The sequence below is a fragment of the Narcine bancroftii genome, chromosome 6, assembly GCF_036971445.1.
Source record: "Narcine bancroftii isolate sNarBan1 chromosome 6, sNarBan1.hap1, whole genome shotgun sequence".
NCBI lineage: Eukaryota > Metazoa > Chordata > Chondrichthyes > Torpediniformes > Narcinidae > Narcine > Narcine bancroftii.
In genome coordinates this window covers 12,255,220-12,276,972 of record NC_091474.1, presented here as the reverse complement: position 1 = coordinate 12,276,972, position 21,753 = coordinate 12,255,220, and the positions used below count along the sequence as shown (strand labels likewise).

General features: G+C 49.9%; 1 protein-coding gene across 2 annotated transcripts in view; it reads right to left on the bottom strand.

Annotated features, from left to right (window-relative positions):
• acss2 (acyl-CoA synthetase short chain family member 2) overlaps window positions 1-21,753 on the bottom strand; it is a 49,737-nt gene that overhangs the window by 20,918 nt on the left and 7,066 nt on the right. The window contains exons 3-8 of one of the 2 annotated variants that reach the window (XM_069883998.1): window positions 20,817-20,908; window positions 15,511-15,614; window positions 13,598-13,670; window positions 12,540-12,615; window positions 10,575-10,689; window positions 9,892-9,936 (exon numbers count right to left, since the gene is read on the bottom strand). In XM_069883998.1, the coding sequence (XP_069740099.1) occupies window positions 9,892-9,936; window positions 10,575-10,689; window positions 12,540-12,615; window positions 13,598-13,670; window positions 15,511-15,614; window positions 20,817-20,908 (505 nt within the window). The remainder of the gene's footprint in view (window positions 1-9,891; window positions 9,937-10,574; window positions 10,690-12,539; window positions 12,616-13,597; window positions 13,671-15,510; window positions 15,615-20,816; window positions 20,909-21,753) is intronic. The other variant, XM_069883999.1, reaches the window with a different exon arrangement.

Below are 21,753 nucleotides of genomic sequence, written 5' to 3'. Positions count from 1 at the left end.
TTGTGTTTAAAAACCAAGGGTTTTTGCATAACTTCTATTACTCAGGGTATTTAACTTGATTTCAACAGAATCTCACCATTCTTTAAAATCAGAAACATACTTTAGAAAAATCCCAAAAGTGTACATTCAGCCAATTCTGCTTTTCAAGCTTTGTTCTTTAATAGCTTGAAGGAATCAGTTCTGTTTCTGCAACCCAAAGATTTTGTTAGCATTGAGATAGCCAGCGTGATTTTCCATACTTAAAGTATATCAATGGGATGATCTTTTAATCCACTTTGCCTCCTACTGCAAATAAAGGGGTTGGTCAGCAGTTGGAGATCTTCCATCAAATAGCTCATCTCCTGATTTTCCACCATCTAAAAAGGACATCAGAACAGGGGAGTACATTGGAATATTCTCCACTTACCAGGAAGAGTGTGGTTCCAACAACAATCAAGAATCTACACAATCTCCATGACAAACATGGCAACCGTCGAGTGACACATAATCCATCACACAAAATATTCAAAATAAAATCAGAAAATATTGGAAATACTCAGCAGGTTATAATGCGTCTGTTGGAACAGCAAGAGAGTGAACATTTCAGAATCAAAGACCCTTCGTAAGAACACAAGATATTCACTCTTCCCATCAACTGAACTTCGTTGTAGTGTGCATCAATTTAAAAAAATACACTGCCAGTACTCACCATAGCCACCTCACAGCATCTTCCAACTTCAATTAGGTTAAAGGACAAGTGATGAGACATTTTGAAATACAAGCAACTTGGTTGTATCCTTCATGGTAGCTTGCTCCAAATCAGAGAACAGCCTTCCAAAAAAGACCTGCAGCAGTTCATCACCCAAATGCAGCTGGAGGTGGTTGGGTTTGGATCAAGTGTGCTATAAAACATTTAAGATTCTCCAACTCAAACCACATCAAACCTACCCATTTTGGGTTTACTCGATGTTGAAAAACTAAGCCCTTCCCAAGGAGGTTCCCCACTTGACCAAATATTTTGATGAATTTATATTCCTCATATTTTGTCATTATTTTAAATGTTATCCCATTGGTGTGGAATAACAGAATCTACACTTTCTCCTTTTAACACCACATTCTGCTCATCCAATCTCCCCCACTCCTTTCCGCCCGTCCGGTCCCTGCCCTCCCCACTCCTTCCCGCCCGCCCGTCCGGTCCCTGCCCTCCCCACTCCTTCCCGCCCGCCCGTCCGGTCCCTGCCCTCCCCACTCCTTCCCGCCCGCCCGTCCGGTCCCTGCCCTCCCCACTCCTTCCCGCCCGCCCGTCCGGTCCCTGCCCTCCCCACTCCTTCCCGCCCGCCCGTCCGGTCCCTGCCCTCCCCACTCCTTCCCGCCCGCCCGTCCGGTCCCTGCCCTCCCCACTCCTTCCCGCCCGCCCGTCCGGTCCCTGCCCTCCCCACTCCTTCCCGCCCGCCCGTCCGGTCCCTGCCCTCCCCACTCCTCCCCGCCCGCCCGTCCGGTCCCTGCCCTCCCCACTCCTTCCCGCCCGCCCGCCCGTCCGGTCCCTCCTTCCCGCCCGCCCGTCCGGTCCCTCCTTCCCGCCCGCCCGCCCGCCCGTCCGGTCCCTCCTTCCCGCCCGCCCGCCCGTCCGGACCCTCCTTCCCGCCCGCCCGCCCGCCCGCCCGTCCGTCCGGTCCCTCCTTCCCGCCCGCCCGTCCGTCCGGTAACTCCTTCCCGCCCGCCCGCCCGCCCGCCCGCCCGTCCGGTCCCTCCTTCCCGCCCGCCCGCCCGCCCGTCCGGTCCCTCCTTCCCGCCCGCCCGCCCGCCCGTCCGGTCCCTCCTTCCCGCCCGCCCGCCCGCCCGTCCGGTCCCTCCTTCCCGCCCGCCCGCCCGCCCGTCCGGTCCCTCCTTCCCGCCCGCCCGCCCGCCCGTCCGGTCCCTCCTTCCCGCCCGCCCGCCCGCCCGTCCGGTCCCTCCTTCCCGCCCGCCCGCCCGCCCGTCCGGTCCCTCCTTCCCGCCCGCCCGCCCGCCCGTCCGGTCCCTCCTTCCCGCCAGCCCGCCCGCCCGTCCGGTCCCTCCTTCCCGCCAGCCCGCCCGCCCGTCCGGTCCCTCCTTCCCGCCCGCCCGCCCGCCCGCCCGCCCGTCCGGTCCCTCCTTCCCGCCCGCCCGCCCGCCCGTCCGGTCCCTCCTTCCCGCCCGCCCGCCCGTCCGGTCCCTCCTTCCCGCCCGCCCGCCCGCCCGCCCGCCCGCCCGTCCGGTCCCTCCTTCCCGCCCGCCCGCCCGGTCCCTCCTTCCCGCCCGCCCGCCCGCCCGCCCGTCCGGTCCCTCCTTCCCGCCCGCCCGCCCGTCCGGTCCCTCCTTCCCGCCCGCCCGCCCGCCCGCCCGTCCGGTCCCTCCTTCCCGCCCGCCCGCCCGCCCGCCCGTCCGGTCCCTCCTTCCCGCCCGCCCGCCCGCCCGCCCGCCCGTCCGGTCCCTCCTTCCCGCCCGCCCGCCCGTCCGGTCCCTCCTTCCCGCCCGCCCGCCCGCCCGCCCGTCCGGTCCCTCCTTCCCGCCCGCCCGCCCGCCCGCCCGTCCGGTCCCTCCTTCCCGCCCGCCCGCCCGGTCCCTCCTTCCCGCCCGCCCGCCCGCCCGCCCGGTCCCTCCTTCCCGCCCGCCCGCCCGCCCGCCCGGTCCCTCCTTCCCGCCCGCCCGCCCGTCCGGTCCCTTCTTCCCGCCCGCCCGCCCGTCCGGTCCCTCCTTCCCGCCCGCCCGCCCGTCCGGTCCCTCCTTCCCGCCCGCCCGCCCGTCCGGTCCCTCCTTCCCGCCCGCCCGCCCGCCCGCCCGTCCGGTCCCTCCTTCCCGCCCGCCCGTCCGGTCCCTCCTTCCCGCCCGCCCGCCCGCCCGTCCGGTCCCTCCTTCCCGCCCGCCCGCCCGCCCGTCCGGTCCCTCCTTCCCGCCCGCCCGCCCGCCCGTCCGGTCCCTCCTTCCCGCCCGCCCGCCCGCCCGTCCGGTCCCTCCTTCCCGCCCGCCCGCCCGCCCGTCCGGTCCCTCCTTCCCGCCCGCCCGCCCGCCCGTCCGGTCCCTCCTTCCCGCCCGCCCGCCCGCCCGTCCGGTCCCTCCTTCCCGCCCGCCCGCCCGCCCGTCCGGTCCCTCCTTCCCGCCCGCCCGCCCGCCCGTCCGGTCCCTCCTTCCCGCCCGCCCGCCCGCCCGTCCGGTCCCTCCTTCCCGCCCGCCCGCCCGCCCGTCCGGTCCCTCCTTCCCGCCCGCCCGCCCGCCCGTCCGGTCCCTCCTTCCCGCCCGCCCGCCCGCCCGGTCCCTCCTTCCCGCCCGCCCGTCCGGTCCCTCCTTCCCGCCCGCACGCCCGCGCGTGCGGTCCCTCCTTCCCGCCCGCCCGTCCGGTCCCTCCTTCCCGCCCGCCCGTCCGGTCCCTCCTTCCCGCCCGCCCGTCCGGTCCCTCCTTCCCGCCCGCCCGTCCGGTCCCTCCTTCCCGCCCGCCCGTCCGGTCCCTCCTTCCCGCCCGCCCGTCCGGTCCCTCCTTCCCGCCCGCCCGTCCGGTCCCTCCTTCCCGCCCGCCCGTCCGGTCCCTCCTTCCCGCCCGCCCGTCCGGTCCCTCCTTCCCGCCCGCCCGTCCGGTCCCTCCTTCCCGCCCGCCCGCCCGCCCGTCCGGTCCCTCCTTCCCGCCCGCCCGCCCGGTCCCTCCTTCCCGCCCGCCCGCCCGCCCGCCCGTCCGGTCCCTCCTTCCCGCCCGCCCGCCCGTCCGGTCCCTCCTTCCCGCCCGCCCGCCCGCCCGCCCGTCCGGTCCCTCCTTCCCGCCCGCCCGCCCGCCCGCCCGTCCGGTCCCTCCTTCCCGCCCGCCCGCCCGCCCGCCCGTCCGGTCCCTCCTTCCCGCCCGCCCGCCCGTCCGGTCCCTCCTTCCCGCCCGCCCGCCCGCCCGCCCGTCCGGTCCCTCCTTCCCGCCCGCCCGCCCGCCCGCCCGTCCGGTCCCTCCTTCCCGCCCGCCCGCCCGGTCCCTCCTTCCCGCCCGCCCGCCCGGTCCCTCCTTCCCGCCCGCCCGCCCGGTCCCTCCTTCCCGCCCGCCCGCCCGTCCGGTCCCTCCTTCCCGCCCGCCCGCCCGTCCGGTCCCTCCTTCCCGCCCGCCCGCCCGTCCGGTCCCTCCTTCCCGCCCGCCCGCCCGCCCGCCCGTCCGTCCGGTCCCTCCTTCCCGCCCGCCCGCCCGCCCGTCCGGTCCCTCCTTCCCGCCCGCCCGCCCGCCCGTCCGGTCCCTCCTTCCCGCCCGCCCGCCCGCCCGTCCGGTCCCTCCTTCCCGCCCGCCCGCCCGCCCGGTCCCTCCTTCCCGCCTGCCCGCCCGCCCGTCCGGTCCCTCCTTCCCGCCCGCCCGCCCGCCCGTCCGGTCCCTCCTTCCCGCCCGCCCGCCCGCCCGTCCGGTCCCTCCTTCCCGCCCGCCCGCCCGTCCGTCCGGTCCCTCCTTCCCGCCCGCCCGCCCGCCCGTCCGGTCCCTCCTTCCCGCCCGCCCGCCCGGTCCCTCCTTCCCGCCCGCCCGCCCGCCCGCCCGTCCGGTCCCTCCTTCCCGCCCGCCCGCCCGTCCGGTCCCTCCTTCCCGCCCGCCCGCCCGCCCGCCCGTCCGGTCCCTCCTTCCCGCCCGCCCGCCCGCCCGCCCGTCCGGTCCCTCCTTCCCGCCCGCCCGCCCGCCCGGTCCCTCCTTCCCGCCCGCCCGCCCGCCCGTCCGGTCCCTCCTTCCCGCCCGCCCGCCCGCCCGTCCGGTCCCTCCTTCCCGCCCGCCCGCCCGCCCGTCCGGTCCCTCCTTCCCGCCCGCCCACCCGCCCGTCCGGTCCCTCCTTCCCGCCCGCCCGCCCGCCCGCCCGGTCCCTCCTTCCCGCCCGCCCGCCCGCCCGCCCGGTCCCTCCTTCCCGCCCGCCCGCCCGCCCGTCCGGTCCCTCCTTCCCGCCCGCCCGCCCGCCCGGTCCCTCCTTCCCGCCCGCCCACCCGGTCCCTCCTTCCCGCCCGCCCGTCCGGTCCCTCCTTCCCGCCCGCCCGCCCGCGCGTCCGGTCCCTCCTTCCCGCCCGCCCGTCCGGTCCCTCCTTCCCGCCCGCCCGTCCGGTCCCTCCTTCCCGCCCGCCCGTCCGGTCCCTCCTTCCCGCCCGCCCGTCCGGTCCCTCCTTCCCGCCCGCCCGTCCGGTCCCTCCTTCCCGCCCGCCCGTCCGGTCCCTCCTTCCCGCCCGCCCGTCCGGTCCCTCCTTCCCGCCCGCCCGTCCGGTCCCTCCTTCCCGCCCGCCCGTCCGGTCCCTCCTTCCCGCCCGCCCGTCCGGTCCCTCCTTCCCGCCCGCCCGCCCGCCCGTCCGGTCCCTCCTTCCCGCCCGCCCGCCCGCCCGTCCGGTCCCTCCTTCCCGCCCGCCCGTCCGGTCCCTCCTTCCCGCCCGCCCGTCCGGTCCCTCCTTCCCGCCCGCCCGTCCGGTCCCTCCTTCCCGCCCGCCCGCCCGCCCGTCCGGTCCCTCCTTCCCGCCCGCCCGCCCGCCCGTCCGGTCCCTCCTTCCCGCCCGCCCGCCCGCCCGTCCGGTCCCTCCTTCCCGCCCGCCCGCCCGCCCGTCCGGTCCCTCCTTCCCGCCCGCCCGCCCGCCCGTCCGGTCCCTCCTTCCCGCCCGCCCGCCCGCCCGTCCGGTCCCCCCTTCCCGCCCGCCCGCCCGCCCGCCCGGTCCCTCCTTCCCTCCCGCCCGCCCGCCCGGTCCCTCCTTCCCGCCCGCCCGTCCGGTCCCTCCTTCCCGCCCGCCCGTCCGGTCCCTCCTTCCCGCCCGCCCGTCCGGTCCCTCCTTCCCGCCCGCCCGTCCGGTCCCTCCTTCCCGCCCGCCCGTCCGGTCCCTCCTTCCCGCCCGCCCGTCCGGTCCCTCCTTCCCGCCCGCCCGTCCGGTCCCTCCTTCCCGCCCGCCCGTCCGGTCCCTCCTTCCCGCCCGTCCGGTCCTTCCTTTCCGACCCCCCGGTCCTTCCTTTCCGACCCCCCGGTCCTTCCTTTCCGACCCCCCGGTCCTTCCTTTCCGCTCCCCCAGTCCTTCCTTTCCGCCCCCCCAGTCCTTCCTTTCCGCCCCCCCAGTCCTTCCTTTCCACTCGTCCAGTCCTTCCTTTCCACTCGTCCAGTCCTTTCCCTCCCCACTCCTTTCTGCTCATCCAAATGTCCATGATATTTGTCCTGGAAGTAAAACTGTAAATAGTTCTGCACGCACTGCAAAGTACTTTGTGATATCCAGAAGGACACAGGAAAGGTAATGCAACCTGCCTGTATTTCAAGTGTGCAAGGATTAGGGCCAATAACTGAACAGAACATCCACATTGAAAGTGGTACAAGTCTGGATTAAGGAAAGGCAACAAAGCAAATTATCTACAATATTTAATTTGCTTACATGCTTATTTACAAATTAAGTAAATTACTTAAGATTCAAACTGCAGATTGCATTCTACATCCATGGAATTGGTATGATGAGAAAAGATCTTTGCAGATCACATCAGACTATATCAGTTTTCCAATCTCTTCTCCTTGAATAATTGAAATGTGCTTCAACCTTCTTCACAAATGATCATGGCTAATGTGATTTATGGTGTGAAAAATAAAAAATTTAAAAAAAAAACCTTCCTCACAAATGTAACTAATGTTCAGCAGCAAAAGTATATTGAAATTTTGGTGCTGTATGATGCCTGGCAGCACAACATACAGAACAGACCACATTAAAACTTCATCTTGATCATAGAGTACAAAATAAAATGCAAGTGCTCAACATTCTAAATTGGCGTTTCAGATGCAATACATTTTAATTAAAAGTTAAACACTGAGAAATGAGAGTTGCAAATTTTTTTAAATTACTTTTTTTTAAAAAAGTTCAAGTCTGATAATGCAGGAACCAAAAACAGACTGCTGAAGGAATAAACAGCATCTGCAGAGGGAAAGACATTTCATGCCATGACATTTCACGGAGAGAAATCCTGCATTAGAATTAATTGCAAATAGCAGAATATCAATGAACCAGAATTCCCAAATGGAATGAAAAGCTGAAAAGCAAAATGGAAACTTGCTTTTAGTAGAAGGAGAAAGAAGTTGCCATACTGAAACAGCGGCACACAAGATCTTAACTAGTAAACCACTCCATACAATTTATCCTTCAAAATGCACAAGTTTTCAATCTATTATGATCACTCATTACTAATCTTAAAGCAAACATTTTTAGATTGAGGATTGGAGGTAATAGGGAGAATCCTGAGAATTATAGACCAGTGGTGGGCAAACTACTGGAAAAGATTCTTAAGGTTAGGATTTATAAGCATTTAGAGTAGTAGTCTTCTCCGAGATAGTCAGCATGACTTTGTTAAGGGAAGGTCGGGCCTCACGAGCCTAATTAAGCTTTTTGAGGAGGTAACAAATTAGGAAATGGGGAGATTCAAAGAGACCTGGGTGTCGCTGTGCATCAGTCATTAAAAGTAGGCAGGCAGGTGCAGCAAGCAGTAAAAAAGGCGAATGGTATGTTGGCATTCATATCAAGAGGATTCGAGTTCAAGAGCAGAGAGGTATTGATGCAGTTGTATAGGGCCTTGGTGAGACCTCACCTGGAGTATTGTGTTCAGTTTTGGTCTCCTTATCTGAGGAAGGACATCATTGCCATGGAGAGTGTGCAGAAAAGGTTTACCAGATTGATATCAGGGATGGTGGGACTTGCATATGAAGAAAGGCTAGAACGACTGGGCTTGTACTCGCTGGAGTTTAGACGATTAAGAGGAGATTTAATAGAAACGTTCAAAATCCTTAAGGGATATGACAGGCTAGATGCAGGAAGATTGTTCCCAATGTTGAGCAAGTCTAGAACCAGGGGTCACAGTTTAAGGATAAAGGGGAAGTCCTTTAGGACTGAGATGAGGAGGAATTTTTTCCACTCAGAGGGTGGTGAATTTATGGAATTCTCTGCCACAGGAAGTGATTGAGGCCGGTTCCATAGCTATATTTAAGAGAGAGTTAGATTTAGTACTTGTGACTAGGGGGATCAGGGGGTATGGAGAGAGAGCTGGAACAGGGTACTGAGTAGATAATCAGCCATGATCAAAATGAATGGCGGTGTAGGCTTGAAGGGCCAAATGGCCTACTGCTACACCTATTTTCTATGTTAACAAAATAAATTTATGAAGGTAGAGCAGTAGATGTGGTGTATATGAATTTTAGTAAAGAATTTAACAAGGTCCCTCATGAGACTCAGTCAGAAAATCATGAGGTGCATGGAACTGTGGCTGTGTGAATTCAGAATTGATTTGCCTGTAGAAAACAGAGTGGTAGTGGACGGAAAGTATTCTACCTGGAAGTTAGTGACTAGTGGATTCTATAGGCATCTGTTCTGGGACCCCCGCTCTTGCTGATTTTTATATATGACCTAGATAAAGATGTAGAGGAATGTGTCAGTTATAATTTGTGGATAATACAAAGGTTAAAGGAGTTGTAGAAAATGTTGCCTGTTGTCGTAGGTAACAGCAGGAAGCAAAGTTGAAAAGTGGAAGATGGAGTTCAATCCAGATAAATGTGAGGTGATGCTTTTTGGAAGGGTAAGTTTGAAGGCAGAGTACATGGTGAATGGAAGGACACTTAAGTGTGGAAGAACAGAGGGATCTTGCGGCCCAAATCCATACATTTCTCAAGGTTTACGCACAAATTGATATGATAGTCATGAAGGCCGGTGATATGCTGGGCTTCATTAGTTGGGGGATTGAGTTCAAGAGTTGAGAGGCCATGTTGCAACTTTACAAATCTCTGGTGCAATTACACTTAGAACATTGTGTTCAGTTACGGTCACCTCATTACAGAAAGGATGTGGAAGCTTCGGAGAGGGTGCAGAGGAGATTTACCAGGCTTTTACCTGGATTGAAAAATGAAGCAAGAGTAGCAGAGCCAGGGCTTTTCTCTTTGGAGCAAAAGATGAGGTGACTATTTAACAGAGGTCTACAAAATTATGAGAGGCATAGGTAAGGTAAACAACCATCACCTTTACCCCCATGGTAGGAGTAGCAAACTTCAGAGGACATCCGTACAAAGTGAAGGGAGGAAGGCTTAGGAGAAACCTCAGGGGTAAGTTTTTTTTAAAAGAAAAACACAAAGTTGTGGGTGCCCGGAATGCATTGCCAGGAGCGGTGGAAGAGGCTGGAAGAACAGGGGCATTTAAGAGACTCTTAGGTACATGGATGAAAGACAAATCATGGTTATGAGGTGGGGAGGGTATAGGTTTTTTTGGGAATATATAGATCGGCACAACATTGTGGGCCGAAGGGCCTGTACTGTGTCATAATGTTCTGTTTTATGTTCTAACAAGCCCTTTGAGCAACACTTATGCCAACCATCAAGTCTGCATTTACAACAATCCCAATTTATTCTCTCCATATTCCCATAGAATCATCTTAAGATCCTACCACTCAAACACTAAAGGCAATTTATAGCAGCCAGTTTTCCCATTAACTTGCACATCTTTGGGTGTGGTAGGAAAGTGGAGCATCCAGAGGAGATCCACATGGTCATTGTGAGAACATGCAAACCCCACACAGACAGCACCAAATGTCGGATCTGGAACCTGGTCACTGGAGCTGTGAGGCAACCTAAATCTAATTGAAAAAAATAACTTTGTCCATCCTTGCCAAAGCTTGATTTTTTTTTAAAGAAATTCTTGTTTCTTTTAAGGAAATTTTGATAGATTGTTTATGTTGGGGGAAGCATATGATAGGATGACCTGAAAAGTGCACTGATGTATATCCAATATACATTGGGAACAATCTTCCTGCATCTAGCCTGTCAAATCCCTTAATGGAAAAATTTTAAAGGCAGTTTACACTAGTTCCATAAATAATATTAATAAATTGAAGGAATGGAATGGGCAAGAAGAGAAGCATATAGCAAAGCTAAGGTTCAGATTTTAAAGTTGACAGCTACATTAAAACTAAAATACCTGTACTTTATGAGGAGTATTCGTTGCTTTCTCAATGTCTTTATCCTGTAGAAAATTTGTAGATGAAAGATGCAACAGTTTTGGTAAAGAGTTTTTTTTGAAAACTCAAAACTACTTTATACTAAAACAGATACTCAGAGACCTCTTTCATTCAACACAATTGCAAATATTTATTTATTTGCTTGTTTGTGTCTATGAATACTTGTCGTGCACATGTATTGTTTGTTTGTATGTATGTGTGTTATATCTGGTTGTTTTGCACCGAGGATCAGAGAACACTGTTTTGTTGGGTTGTACTTGTGTAATCAGATATTAAACTGGACTTGAACATAAATTCCATGGCAAGTTTAAGCAAAAAGTTAATTATTGCTTTTCACTTTTGAAATCAGTCTGTACGTAAATTAAGAATGTGACAGATTACTTTTGAAAATAATCTAACATTTACAGCTCAAGTTTTCATAATTAATCACCACAGCTGTCAACAAGTTAAGCATAAATGCTAGAGATAAATGCTGAAGAGTAGATTGAGGCAAGGGCAAGACGATACTGTATTCAAGGAGATATCTACACCACCTAATTGATGCTGAACCCAGCATCGCCAATGTGGCAAATAAATCTTCACCACAAAATAAAAATTGATCCAATTTTGCAGAGCATGTTAAAATACATCTGACATTCCTCACCTGACAGGGCCTTTTTGCAGGAGGTGATTGCGAACTAGTTGAATTCTCATTTTCACAAGCTTCTTCTGTGCCTCCAATGTGTCTCACAACAATGCATTTGTTAACATGAAAGTCCCTTTGAAGCGAGGGAAAAAAAATTTAAAGGCCTGAACTTTCTGAAAATAGAAATGTCAAGGATAAATTCAAACCAATGCTGAAAAGCATCAGAAGGTCTAATCAGTATTTTCTTGTACACATTATTGGAAGTAAAGAGCAAGTCATTCATATCTGCTCCTTCGTCAAGTTCGTTTCCATCCGTCCCACTTTCCTGAACAAATCCCATTTCCCTTGGATCCCCAGGAAAAATATGAACCTTGAACATACTCATCGATTGCACCTCCATGCCCCACAGGCAGAATTCTGAAGATTCATTATTCTCTGAATGAGGATTTTATTGTCCTTACTTGGTCATGAATGGTCAAGCCTTCATTCTGAGAATGAGATTGCTGGTTCAGGGCAATGCCGTCAGAATTAATATTATCCCTACATCTACTCCATTTCATTCTTCTAAACTCAAGAGAGTGTCCGCCCATTCTTGTTCATCTTTCCTCCAAGGTCCACCCCACCATCTCAGGAATCAATCTGATGAACCATTATTGCTATGTTATGAGCCAGAGGACCCCAAAACCTAGCACTAATAGAAATTCACCAAGACAAATGGTAACTTAAACAAAAGTTGCTTTTAATTTTCTTTAAACATAAAAACAGGATCAATCTTTAACTTATTACTATTAACCTAACCTAACACCCTTCTAATTCTAAGCGCACGTGTATGTAATGTGTATATGTTCAGGAAAGTTCTTTGATTCACAATCTAATCTCACCTCTCACTCCTCCAAGTTCACCAGTATCAGGCAATTCTTATACTGTGCACAGAATTTAACATTTATGAAGTTTCACCAGGCTCTGGTGCTTTCAGGTAAATGGTTTCCACTCAGGAAGTTTCTTGTTAGTTTCAGAGAGAGATTTATTGCTCATTGAACACACAAATAGATTTTGTCCGATCAGCCACTTCAGTGTCTTGCTGAAGAAACATGCGCCATCAGGATTTTCCTAATGATAACTTCTTCCAAGAGTTCCTCTTGTTTCCCTCATTTCAGGAGAAACACTCTAGACAGCCATCTTCTCTTGTAAGGACTACAAGGGTTTTCAACAGGCTGAACTCAGAACCCATCTTCAAAATGGGGTTTTCAACAAGCCTGCCAGCTTGCCATATTGTAGCCTCCAAGCACCACTGAAGAACTGAATCACTCTCTCTGCTTGTAAAAACCAGAACAAGCACTTCCAAGGCTCCAAGCCCAATCTTTGAAAGATCTTTATCAGCACTTGAGCCTGGGCTTTGATTTTCGCCTACTTTTAAAGTTCTTTTCCCAAAGCAGTTCCATTGTCTTTGCAAAGGTACTGGTGCCTCAATGTCTCACTTTCAGCAAAGCTCTTGCATTTAAAATTAGATGTCTTTTGCAAAATGTTACACTGTGAAGTGACCCCCCCCCCCACCGTCCCCACAATCTATCTCTTTTAAAGAGATATTTATATATAATATATCCTGTAACACTATCCCTATTAGAAGGGGAAAAAAGCAGGAAATGGTCCAAATACTCAACAAGTCAGACAGCTTCTGTTGACTTTTAACTTACAATTCAGGTTCAAAACCCTTTGACATACATTTGAACCTGTGGATTATTTCCACCTTTTTAAAAAAATGTACTTTCAGTAAGCGCTTTACTCTTGTACTCAAATCCTCTTGCCATAAAAGTCACATCGGCCTTCCTAATTTCTTGTTATACCTACACATAAACTTTCAGAATTTCTTGTACAAAGATATCCAGATACTTCTGAACACTGGTGAGAGGCCCATAACCATGTAAAAATATATTCCTTTTATATTTCTGAACAAAATGATCATTTATATTCAAAATAACATACTTCTCTCTGCACTTCCCGAGTGCTTCATCCACCACCTGCTTCAGGTTTATGAGCTTATCTCCACGATAAAATCCATCTAAAATTAAGAGTTATCCATGTTAAATATTTAGATTTGTATGTAGTATTTAAACTGGATTGAAAACCAAGTGTAAAGTGACCGGAAATTATCTCTACTTAAGATGTCCAATAAGAGCTCCATGACTGATTCAACAAATCTAATTTTCTGAACTCAGTATGTCCACTCCAAAGTGCAGTGGTCAGAACTGGACAAGATAGCCCGAGCCCTGGTTAGACTTTGGGCAACTGATCATTCACTTAAATGTCTTGCAATCTAGTTCCATTAACAATAGATATATTTTTGTATGTATTTACATTGAAGTGATCTTTGAGCATGGACAACCAAGTCTCTAGACCACCACCACATTGGATATAAAGCATCATTGGGTCTCTTTCTTTAAAACTCATCACATTTACATTGCTACAATTCTATTGCCACCATTTTGAAAACCAGCATACTTTAACTGACAGTCCAAAGGAAGTTGTCAGGCCAATATTCAGTAAATGCCCAGGTGTGGCCTGACCAAGAAAGTGGCAGCACAGAGGGACTCAATTCTTCATTACTGACACCTGCCAAGTCCAGCACGTGCAGAATAACTGAGCTATTACTACATACATTATAAAATACTACATACACTAAATGTATTGCAATTTAGATGCATGTTTATATGCTGCTTGTTATAAGATTTAAATTTCCCACCGGCATGTCTTTACATATGCTGAGAAGCATCTTATTTCAAAAAGACTGCTCAGGTCAGGTACAATGACAAGTAAAAGGCAGTACACCCAATAAGTCAGCTAGGTTTCAATACACACCCTTGTGTCCTATTGGACACAAGACCAGATTAGGTTCACTGCTTTTGTCTGTTCTGCAATTAAAACAATAGTAATCAACATCAATGCATCCATTTCTCAGTTTATCACATGTACATTAACCCCACCAGGGAAGTACTGAAAGAATGCCAATATAAAATGCATCAGGGAAACACATGTTTAGTTACCTGCTGTAATTAGCAAGTTGCAGTGAGAATCAAGAATTCGCTCAGATAGAGATTCTGAAGAAAATCCTGCAAACTGAATATTAAAGTTAGAATTATTTCATAATTCTTTAGAAATTAGAAATTTTAAAAAAAGATTCCATCACAGGGGAGAATAAAATCGCTGGAGCTGAGTGGTCAAATGACTCTAGAATCATGAAAATATATATTTGGTCCTCAAGTTGGACTCAAAGACCTTAGGGCGAAATTGATGTTGACTGTTCCGTGTGCATGATGGACCAGCACATGGAAGTCCATGGGCATGCATAGTACAATGCTTGTTTAACTGCACTTACTCAAAATTCTACACCCATAATGCAAGGTCCATAAGGAACACTGAAATTCTATTAACTGGGCAGTCCAAGGCCAGGTAATAGTATTTTAGTCCTCCATTTAAGTTAGCTTCTTTAATTTTCCAATTAACATGGAGGGGAAAGTTCAGTTGGGAAATACAATCACTATGGGTTTCAATAAAAGAAAAAAAATGCACAAGCTGGAACAACATGGAAACTACGAAGATATTGAGGTGGGAGAGCAGTGAGATGATGGGTTATGAACATGACAAAGGGCTCAGGCAGTTGACATGTGTTATAAATGAAGATAAAGTACAATAGAACTCCAATTATCTGAAATCAGATTCTCAGAAATTCTCATTTATCGAATTTAAAAAAAATTTTTTTTTTGGATAAATGATGATATTCGAAACAAATCTGAAATCCTCATTTATCTGAATTTTTTTAGAGCAGAACTGACTTCACAGGTTGAAAAAAAATTCACTCGACATGAACTTAAAACGATGATTGTCCTTGTTTCAAGTAACTCCCTCCCACCCCTCTCTATTTCCATTTCTTATTTACCTTCCCCTATTGACTTTTCTCTCCAACATCCCTCTCAAACTGCATGCCACTGTCTCCCAGCTGCAAGTGGTAGGAAAAATCCCTTGTCTTGGTGTCATCAAGGAGAGCAGCCTCCCATTTTTTGATGAGAATTAAACATTATTTTAATGCTTAAAAAGCCATCCCTTGTTGTTTGTTGTTGCTTAAACACTGTTACAAGTGATTTGCTGTTGCTACTGGGTTGTTTTTTTTTTAAGTGACCAGTTATCTAAAAAAAACATTTATCTGACATAGGCCCTGTCCCAACCACTTCAGAGAAGTGGAATTATACTGCACCTACTTTCCCAAATCAGTTGTGAGACATTTATAAGATTAGAAATATATGCATGGCAAATACACAATTAATATCCACTTGGCTTCAAGACAGGGATCAAAAGGTAAAGGAACTTGATCCAGGCAGGTGCAAAATGCTGATCACAAGTTTAGAATCAGTCATAGAATGTCTAAATTTGTGAAAGGCAAAATTGGGAAATGGTTCAGTGAAATTCTCAATACAGGAATTTTGCATCAAATTTCTAAAATAAAGATTGGTTAGAACACATTTGAGAGTAGTGAATAACTTTGGTTACTTTCTTAGAGAGAGATAAAAGAACACAGGGGAGAAAAAAAAAATTCTGAAAATGGTGCCAGAATTGAAAGCCATTAGAAACTAGTCTGAAGAATAATTCAAAATATTTTCAAAGTTGATAAGAGGTGGAATATTTATACTTGTGAGAGGGACAAAGCAAAGTCTTTGATACAAGATAACCACAGAGAAATTAAATGGGGAATTCAGAATGTGGTGAGCATATGGAACTCACTGCCATCATGAAAGGTGGAAGATGGATACAAGGATTGGCCAGATAAGCATCTAAGGGTGAAGAGAATAGAGGGCTATATAAATCGATGAGAAAAGGTGAGAGGAGGATAAAGGAAAACATGAAAGCAAATATAGTTTTTAGCCTACTTCTGTGGTATTTATCCTATGTAAACTTCACTTACCACAATGGAATGGATCGCTCCTATTCTGGCACAAGCCAACATGGCAACGACCAATTCTATAATCATCGGCATATATATTGAAATTCTGTCTCCTTTTTTCACTCCTGAAGATTTAAACAAAAGATATCGTGACAAAATTGAAGGAGTCAAAACATTGAAATGGGGTATACATTGCTGAAGCTTCCCTCTTCCACACCCAAGCTTCGTTTGCTATTCAATAAGATCACACAGATCTGATCCTCATCTCAACGCCATATTCATGCTTATTCCATAATCTATACCTCCTCTGTAGTCCAGAAAGAACCATCCATCTCTTGAATGCAACATTGAATGATTGCTTCCACCACATTCTTGAGAGCACAGAATTTCAACAATCCACTCCCTTCAAAAATGAAATTATTCCCATTTCAATGTGCCCTTTTCCTAGATTCCCTAAACAGGGGAACTCATTCTCTCAGTATCTACCTTTATTACATTTCTGCAAGATCACATTCTTTTGATCCCTGATGAGTATGGGAACCTCCAAAGGCAACCTCCTTGTTCCTAGACTCAAGTTCTAAAATACATTGAACGCAAGTGATTTGCCCCTTAAATTTTCAGAACCTGATGGAAAACTTGCCATTTTAGAAACATCAATACTATAAAACATGGAACAGAATACACAGAAATATAATTCACACCCAGCAACCCTCTTCCCCATGTGAACCTGGCAAAGCTTGTATGAAAAACTTCAAATCAATGATGTTCACTTTCTGAACTTTATCCGCATGATTTCAATATTCAAATAATAATGAAAATGCAAAACTCAAGACATTTTGAAATGACGGTAAAATCCCTGGCATCTGATACCCACAGGGATTGGTAGACACCGGATAAGCAAATTTTCCAGTTGCATGAGACACATTCATACAATGCCTAACTAATATACCTGCTTTAAGAATAAACAATTTAAAAGTCAAAAATATTAACAAACTTCACTTGCATGAATATATAACTTTAAAGAATTTTACTTTTAAGTTCAGTTCCATTCTTTGAAAACATTTAACCATCGCTGCATCTCCACAGAGCCAACTGAAGTATGAACAATAACATTATAGATAATTAATCATCCTTTCCCCCTAGTTTACAAATAAAGCCTTACTAATACACTTAACAACATAGTAATAAAGATAAAGACTCTTACTGACCAGGCAGCCAACGGCGAATGCCATCAACCAGCTTGTCATCCTGGGGGACACCATTTTATTCAAACACAACTTTATTCAAACAACTGCTACGAGCAAAGCATGACTAAGGCACTCCACTGGCTGAATACTTGCTCCCATCTTCAAAAGTTCATGTGTTACTTCAGAGAACATTTACTTTTCCAATTTTAAACTTTTATTTCAAATTTTATTCTTATTCATTTTAAGTTTTTAATTTATTTCCTCAAATTTATTTTTGCTGGTTGCTTGAAATCCAGATAACAAGGATTTTACTGTATTCCATTTTAACAGTCACATTCTTCTTTTAGACAGTCACTTAAAAATAAAATCTTACTCACAGTTTGCCCCTTGTGCCTTTTTTCCCCCGAAAAAACACAGAAAAGTTTTGCAAAAATGATTAATTGAAAGTTTTGTTGAAACTATCAAAGTAATTTAAGTTCCAAGCAATTCCTAAAATTTTGAAGCTAATTGCTTGCTCCAAAACATTTTGTCATCTCCAATGATAAGTTTAAGCTTGCATTTATCACTCACATGATGCTCTCCTCCTCTCTTCACCCATTATCATCAAGAATGAGAATAGTTCTGAAGCTTACTCCAATTAGCAGGGTGCACATTCATTCATAATGAAGTATGACAAGACTGCAGAGCTTGAAAACTAAGTAATTGCTTTAATCAGTGAGCAACCCACAAGAGTCCTAAAGAACTGTTCTGTTCCTTGGAATGCATTCATTCATAGGTACATCAGAGAATCAGGAGAAAAGGGCACTTTGATTGGTCAAGGCCATTGTAAATCAGGAGATGACGTGATGGTACTTTTAGAAACAAGTTCAACCATGTCTGAGGTGGTGGACTTCAGGAAGAAAATCAAAGGTAACATATACATTAATAACAGGGTTCTCAAAAGCATTGACCTGCAAAGGGATCTGGGGTTTCAGGTCCACAGAACCTTGAGAATGACCATGCATGTAGCTAGGGTGGTAAAGAAGGTATATGGCATGGTTTCCTTTATAGACAGCGAGATAAAACTTTGGTTAAATTACACTTGGAATAGTGTGTCGATTATGCTTATCCCATTACAGGCAGAGCAAGGTTAAACAGGAAAGTCTGCAGTGGCTGTGAGCGAAGTGTAATACACAAAAGTGCTGGAGAAACTGAGCACATCATGCAGCATCTACAGGAAGCAAAGATATATAACCAACGTTTTGGGCCTGAGCTCTTCATCAAGGTATGAGCAAAAGGTACATGGGCACCTGAATAAAAAGGTGGGGGGAGGGGAGGAGGGAAGGGGCAGGGAGGAGCACAGGCCAACAGGCAAGAGGACGTAGGTGGATATGAGTGGGAGGGCAAAAGAAAAAAAGCTAACAAGTGACGGGAGGGTGGCATCTCTGAACAGAGAGGGAAGGGGGTGGGGAGTTGGAGAAAAACAGAGAATCAGAGATAGGAGACAGAGACACAACAGAAACCAGAGAAGTCAACGGAGAGGGCCCAGACAGAATATTAGGTGTTGTTCCTCCAATCTGCAGGTGGCCTTGGTTTGGCTGTGGATAGACATGTTGGTATGGAAATGGTGTGAGGAATTTAATTAGTTGGCTATGTGAAGCTCCGTGCTATTGCAGTGGACAGAGCAAAGATCCTAAACAAAAATGATCTCCCAGTTGCAACCCCAGTCTCTGTGATGTAGAGAATGCCACAACAGGAGCACTGGATGCAGTAGATGACTGTTTGGGGCCCCAAATGGTGGGGAGGGAGAAGGTGTGGGTGCTAGTGTAGCATATTCTGCTATCTCAGAGGTAAGTGCTGGGGGGGACAATGAGTAGGAAAGGATGAGTGGGAGAGGGAGTCCTAGAGGGAGTGGTTCCTGCAGAAAACAGAGAGGGCAAGGTGAAATATGATGGGATCACATTGTAGGTGATATAAATTGTGGACAATAATAGGTTGAATGTGGAGGCTGGTGGGGTGGAAGTTGAGGACAAGAGGAATCCTGTCCTTGTTGCATCTAAAGACAAAGGGTGCCAAGGCAGATGTTCAGAAAATAGAGGAGATGCAGAAAAAAGTTCATGGCAGAAAAGGGGAACCATGTTTTTTGAAGGAGGAGGATATCTTGGATGTTCTGGAATGGAAGACCTCATCCTGCGAGCATAAATTGAGAAAAAAACGAATGAATCCTTACAAGGGACACAGCGTGAAGGGGTGTAGTTCAGGTAACAGTAGAAGTTGGAGAGAGGGGGGCGAGAGGGGGGCGAGAGGGGGGCGAGAGGGGGGCGAGAGGGGGGCGAGAGGGGGGCGAGAGGGGGGCGAGAGGGGAGCGAGAGGGGAGCGAGAGGGGAGCGAGAGGGGAGCGAGAGGGGAGCGAGAGGGGAGCGAGAGGGGAGCGAGAGGGGAGCGAGAGGGGAGCGAGAGGGGAGCGAGAGGGGAGCGAGAGGGGAGCGAGAGGGGAGCGAGAGGGGAGCGAGAGGGGAGCGAGAGGGGAGCGAGAGGGGAGCGAGAGGGGAGCGAGAGGGGAGCGAGAGGGGAGCGAGAGGGGAGCGAGAGGGGAGCGAGAGGGGAGCGAGAGGGGAGCGAGAGGGGAGCGAGAGGGGAGCGAGAGGGGAGCGAGAGGGGAGCGAGAGGGGAGCGAGAGGGGAGCGAGAGGGGAGCGAGAGGGGAGCGAGAGGGGAGCGAGAGGGGAGCGAGAGGGGAGCGAGAGGGGAGCGAGAGGGGAGCGAGAGGGGAGCGAGAGGGGAGCGAGAGGGGAGCGAGAGGGGAGCGAGAGGGGAGCGAGAGGGGAGCGAGAGGGGAGCGAGAGGGGAGCGAGAGGGGAGCGAGAGGGGAGCGAGAGGGGAGCGAGAGGGGAGCGAGAGGGGAGCGAGAGGGGAGCGAGAGGGGAGCGAGAGGGGAGCGAGAGGGGAGCGAGAGGGGAGCGAGAGGGGAGCGAGAGGGGAGCGAGAGGGGAGCGAGAGGGGAGCGAGAGGGGAGCGAGAGGGGAGCGAGAGGGGAGCGAGAGGGGAGCGAGAGGGGAGCGAGAGGGGAGCGAGAGGGGAGAGAGAGGGGAGAGAGAGGGGAGAGAGAGGGGAGAGAGAGGGGAGAGAGAGGGGAGAGAGAGGGGAGAGAGAGGGGAGAGAAAGGGGAGAGAGAGGAGAAAGAATGAATTTGAGGTCAGGGTGAAAGTTAGTAGCAAAATAGATAAAGTTGACAAACATCATAGATGCAGAGCGGAGGAACAGCTGAGGAGCCTTGCAGCATGGATTGCTCCACATAGCCAATAAAAGGTAGGCATAGATGGGACCCATGGCTACTCCTTTGACTTGGAGAAAGGGAGGAGTTATTGAGGGTGAGAATAAGCTCTGCCATTCAGAGGAGGATGGTGATGGAGTGGGACTGGTTGGGTCTGCTGTTGAGAAAGAAATGAAAGGCTTGGAGGCCATCTCTATGGAGGATAGAGGAATATAGGGATTAGATGACTTGCCTACCTCCTTCTGCTCGCAGTTTGACAAAAGGCTCAGGCCTGAAACGCTGGTTATATCCCTTTCGTTTCCTGTATGATCTGAGGTTCTCCAGCAATTTTTTTTTAATTGCAGTATTTTTTTCTGTCTTGCTTTATTTCTAATATACTCTTGCATTTATACCAGAACACTTATTTATTAATGGAATCATTTTAACCTGCATTATCAAGTTCATTTGTCTTTTATGCATAAAACAACTTTACATCCTAGTAGATAACAGGATGTTATTACTAATTGGATTTTCTAGTTTGACCTTCGGTTTCCACTTAACTCATCAACAAAATGCAGCAGCATCAGAAAAATGTGCTGGGTAAATCACTGCCTTTTCCAGCAAAAAAAAAAACCCAAAACACTAATCTGTATATCAATTTAAACAGAAATGGACAAAAGTATCAAAGAGAAACAAAGACTGCAGATGTTGGAGTCTTGAGCCAACAGTGAACTGCTGGAGGAACTCGTGTGGGTCAGATAGCATCCATAGGGAGAAATAGTCACTCAATACTTCAAGTTGGGACCCTTTATCAAGGCTCAAAGATTTTCCAATAGATTTCCACCTTCAACAGCTTCTTTTACCAAAAACATTAAAGCCAAATTTAAAGAATTAAGTTGAAGACCTTACCCTGATCTCGTAGAACATTGGCAAATTTGCAGACTTGCTGTAAGAGGCTTTTGTAAGTGACTTCCCTAGAGTCCCCAGGTTCATTACCTTCCCTGCAATTAAACAAAAACAAGATACATCTCTAAATATTGTGGAAAATTAACACAGTGCTTCACATGACATCAGGCAAATGGAAATGTTTCTCATAATTTTATACAACATTAAAGGCTGCTGAACCTATCTGTTATGCCAGCTCTCAGTCCCACTCCTCATATTTCCCTGTAACCTATACTCTCTTATGTGCTGATCAACTCCACCCTAATTCTCCCATGAAATTTTCCTGTGGATAAAAACTCAAAACACACAAATTTAAGAAACAAAACCATTTATGATATTCTAGCTCTCCTGATGGAACTTTCACCTGAGTCAGAAGATTCCAAGTTCAAGACCCACTGGAGACAGACACAAAAAAAATGTAGACTGACACACAACTGAAATTCTGAGTAGTTTTGACCATAACCCAAGGCCCTATTTGCTCATTCAGGGCATATTTCTCCAAAATAAAAAGTGTTCATGTTATCAGCTTCAAAAGATAGATTTTCTGGTCACGATCACGTGAAGACTACAAATTGGCAGCCATACCACAATTCCATGCATCTTTTTGACTGGAAGCAGAAATGGAACCTTCTGCATTAATTGCAGTATTCAAACACAGATCCTTTATATACAAACAGGGAGCAAGTGCAGTTAATTTAACCTCAATCTTGCTATGGTATTTAATAAGATCATGGCCAATCCAAATGCACCTTCACCTCTGTATTCTCGTTTACTGACATGGGATCAATTGACCGACCAGTTTGTTAAAAATGTTCATTTGTAATAGATGATACAAATTAACTCACTCTGAAAACATTTCAGAACATGCTTTTATATCTCCTCATTATCCAGTGTGTTGCGT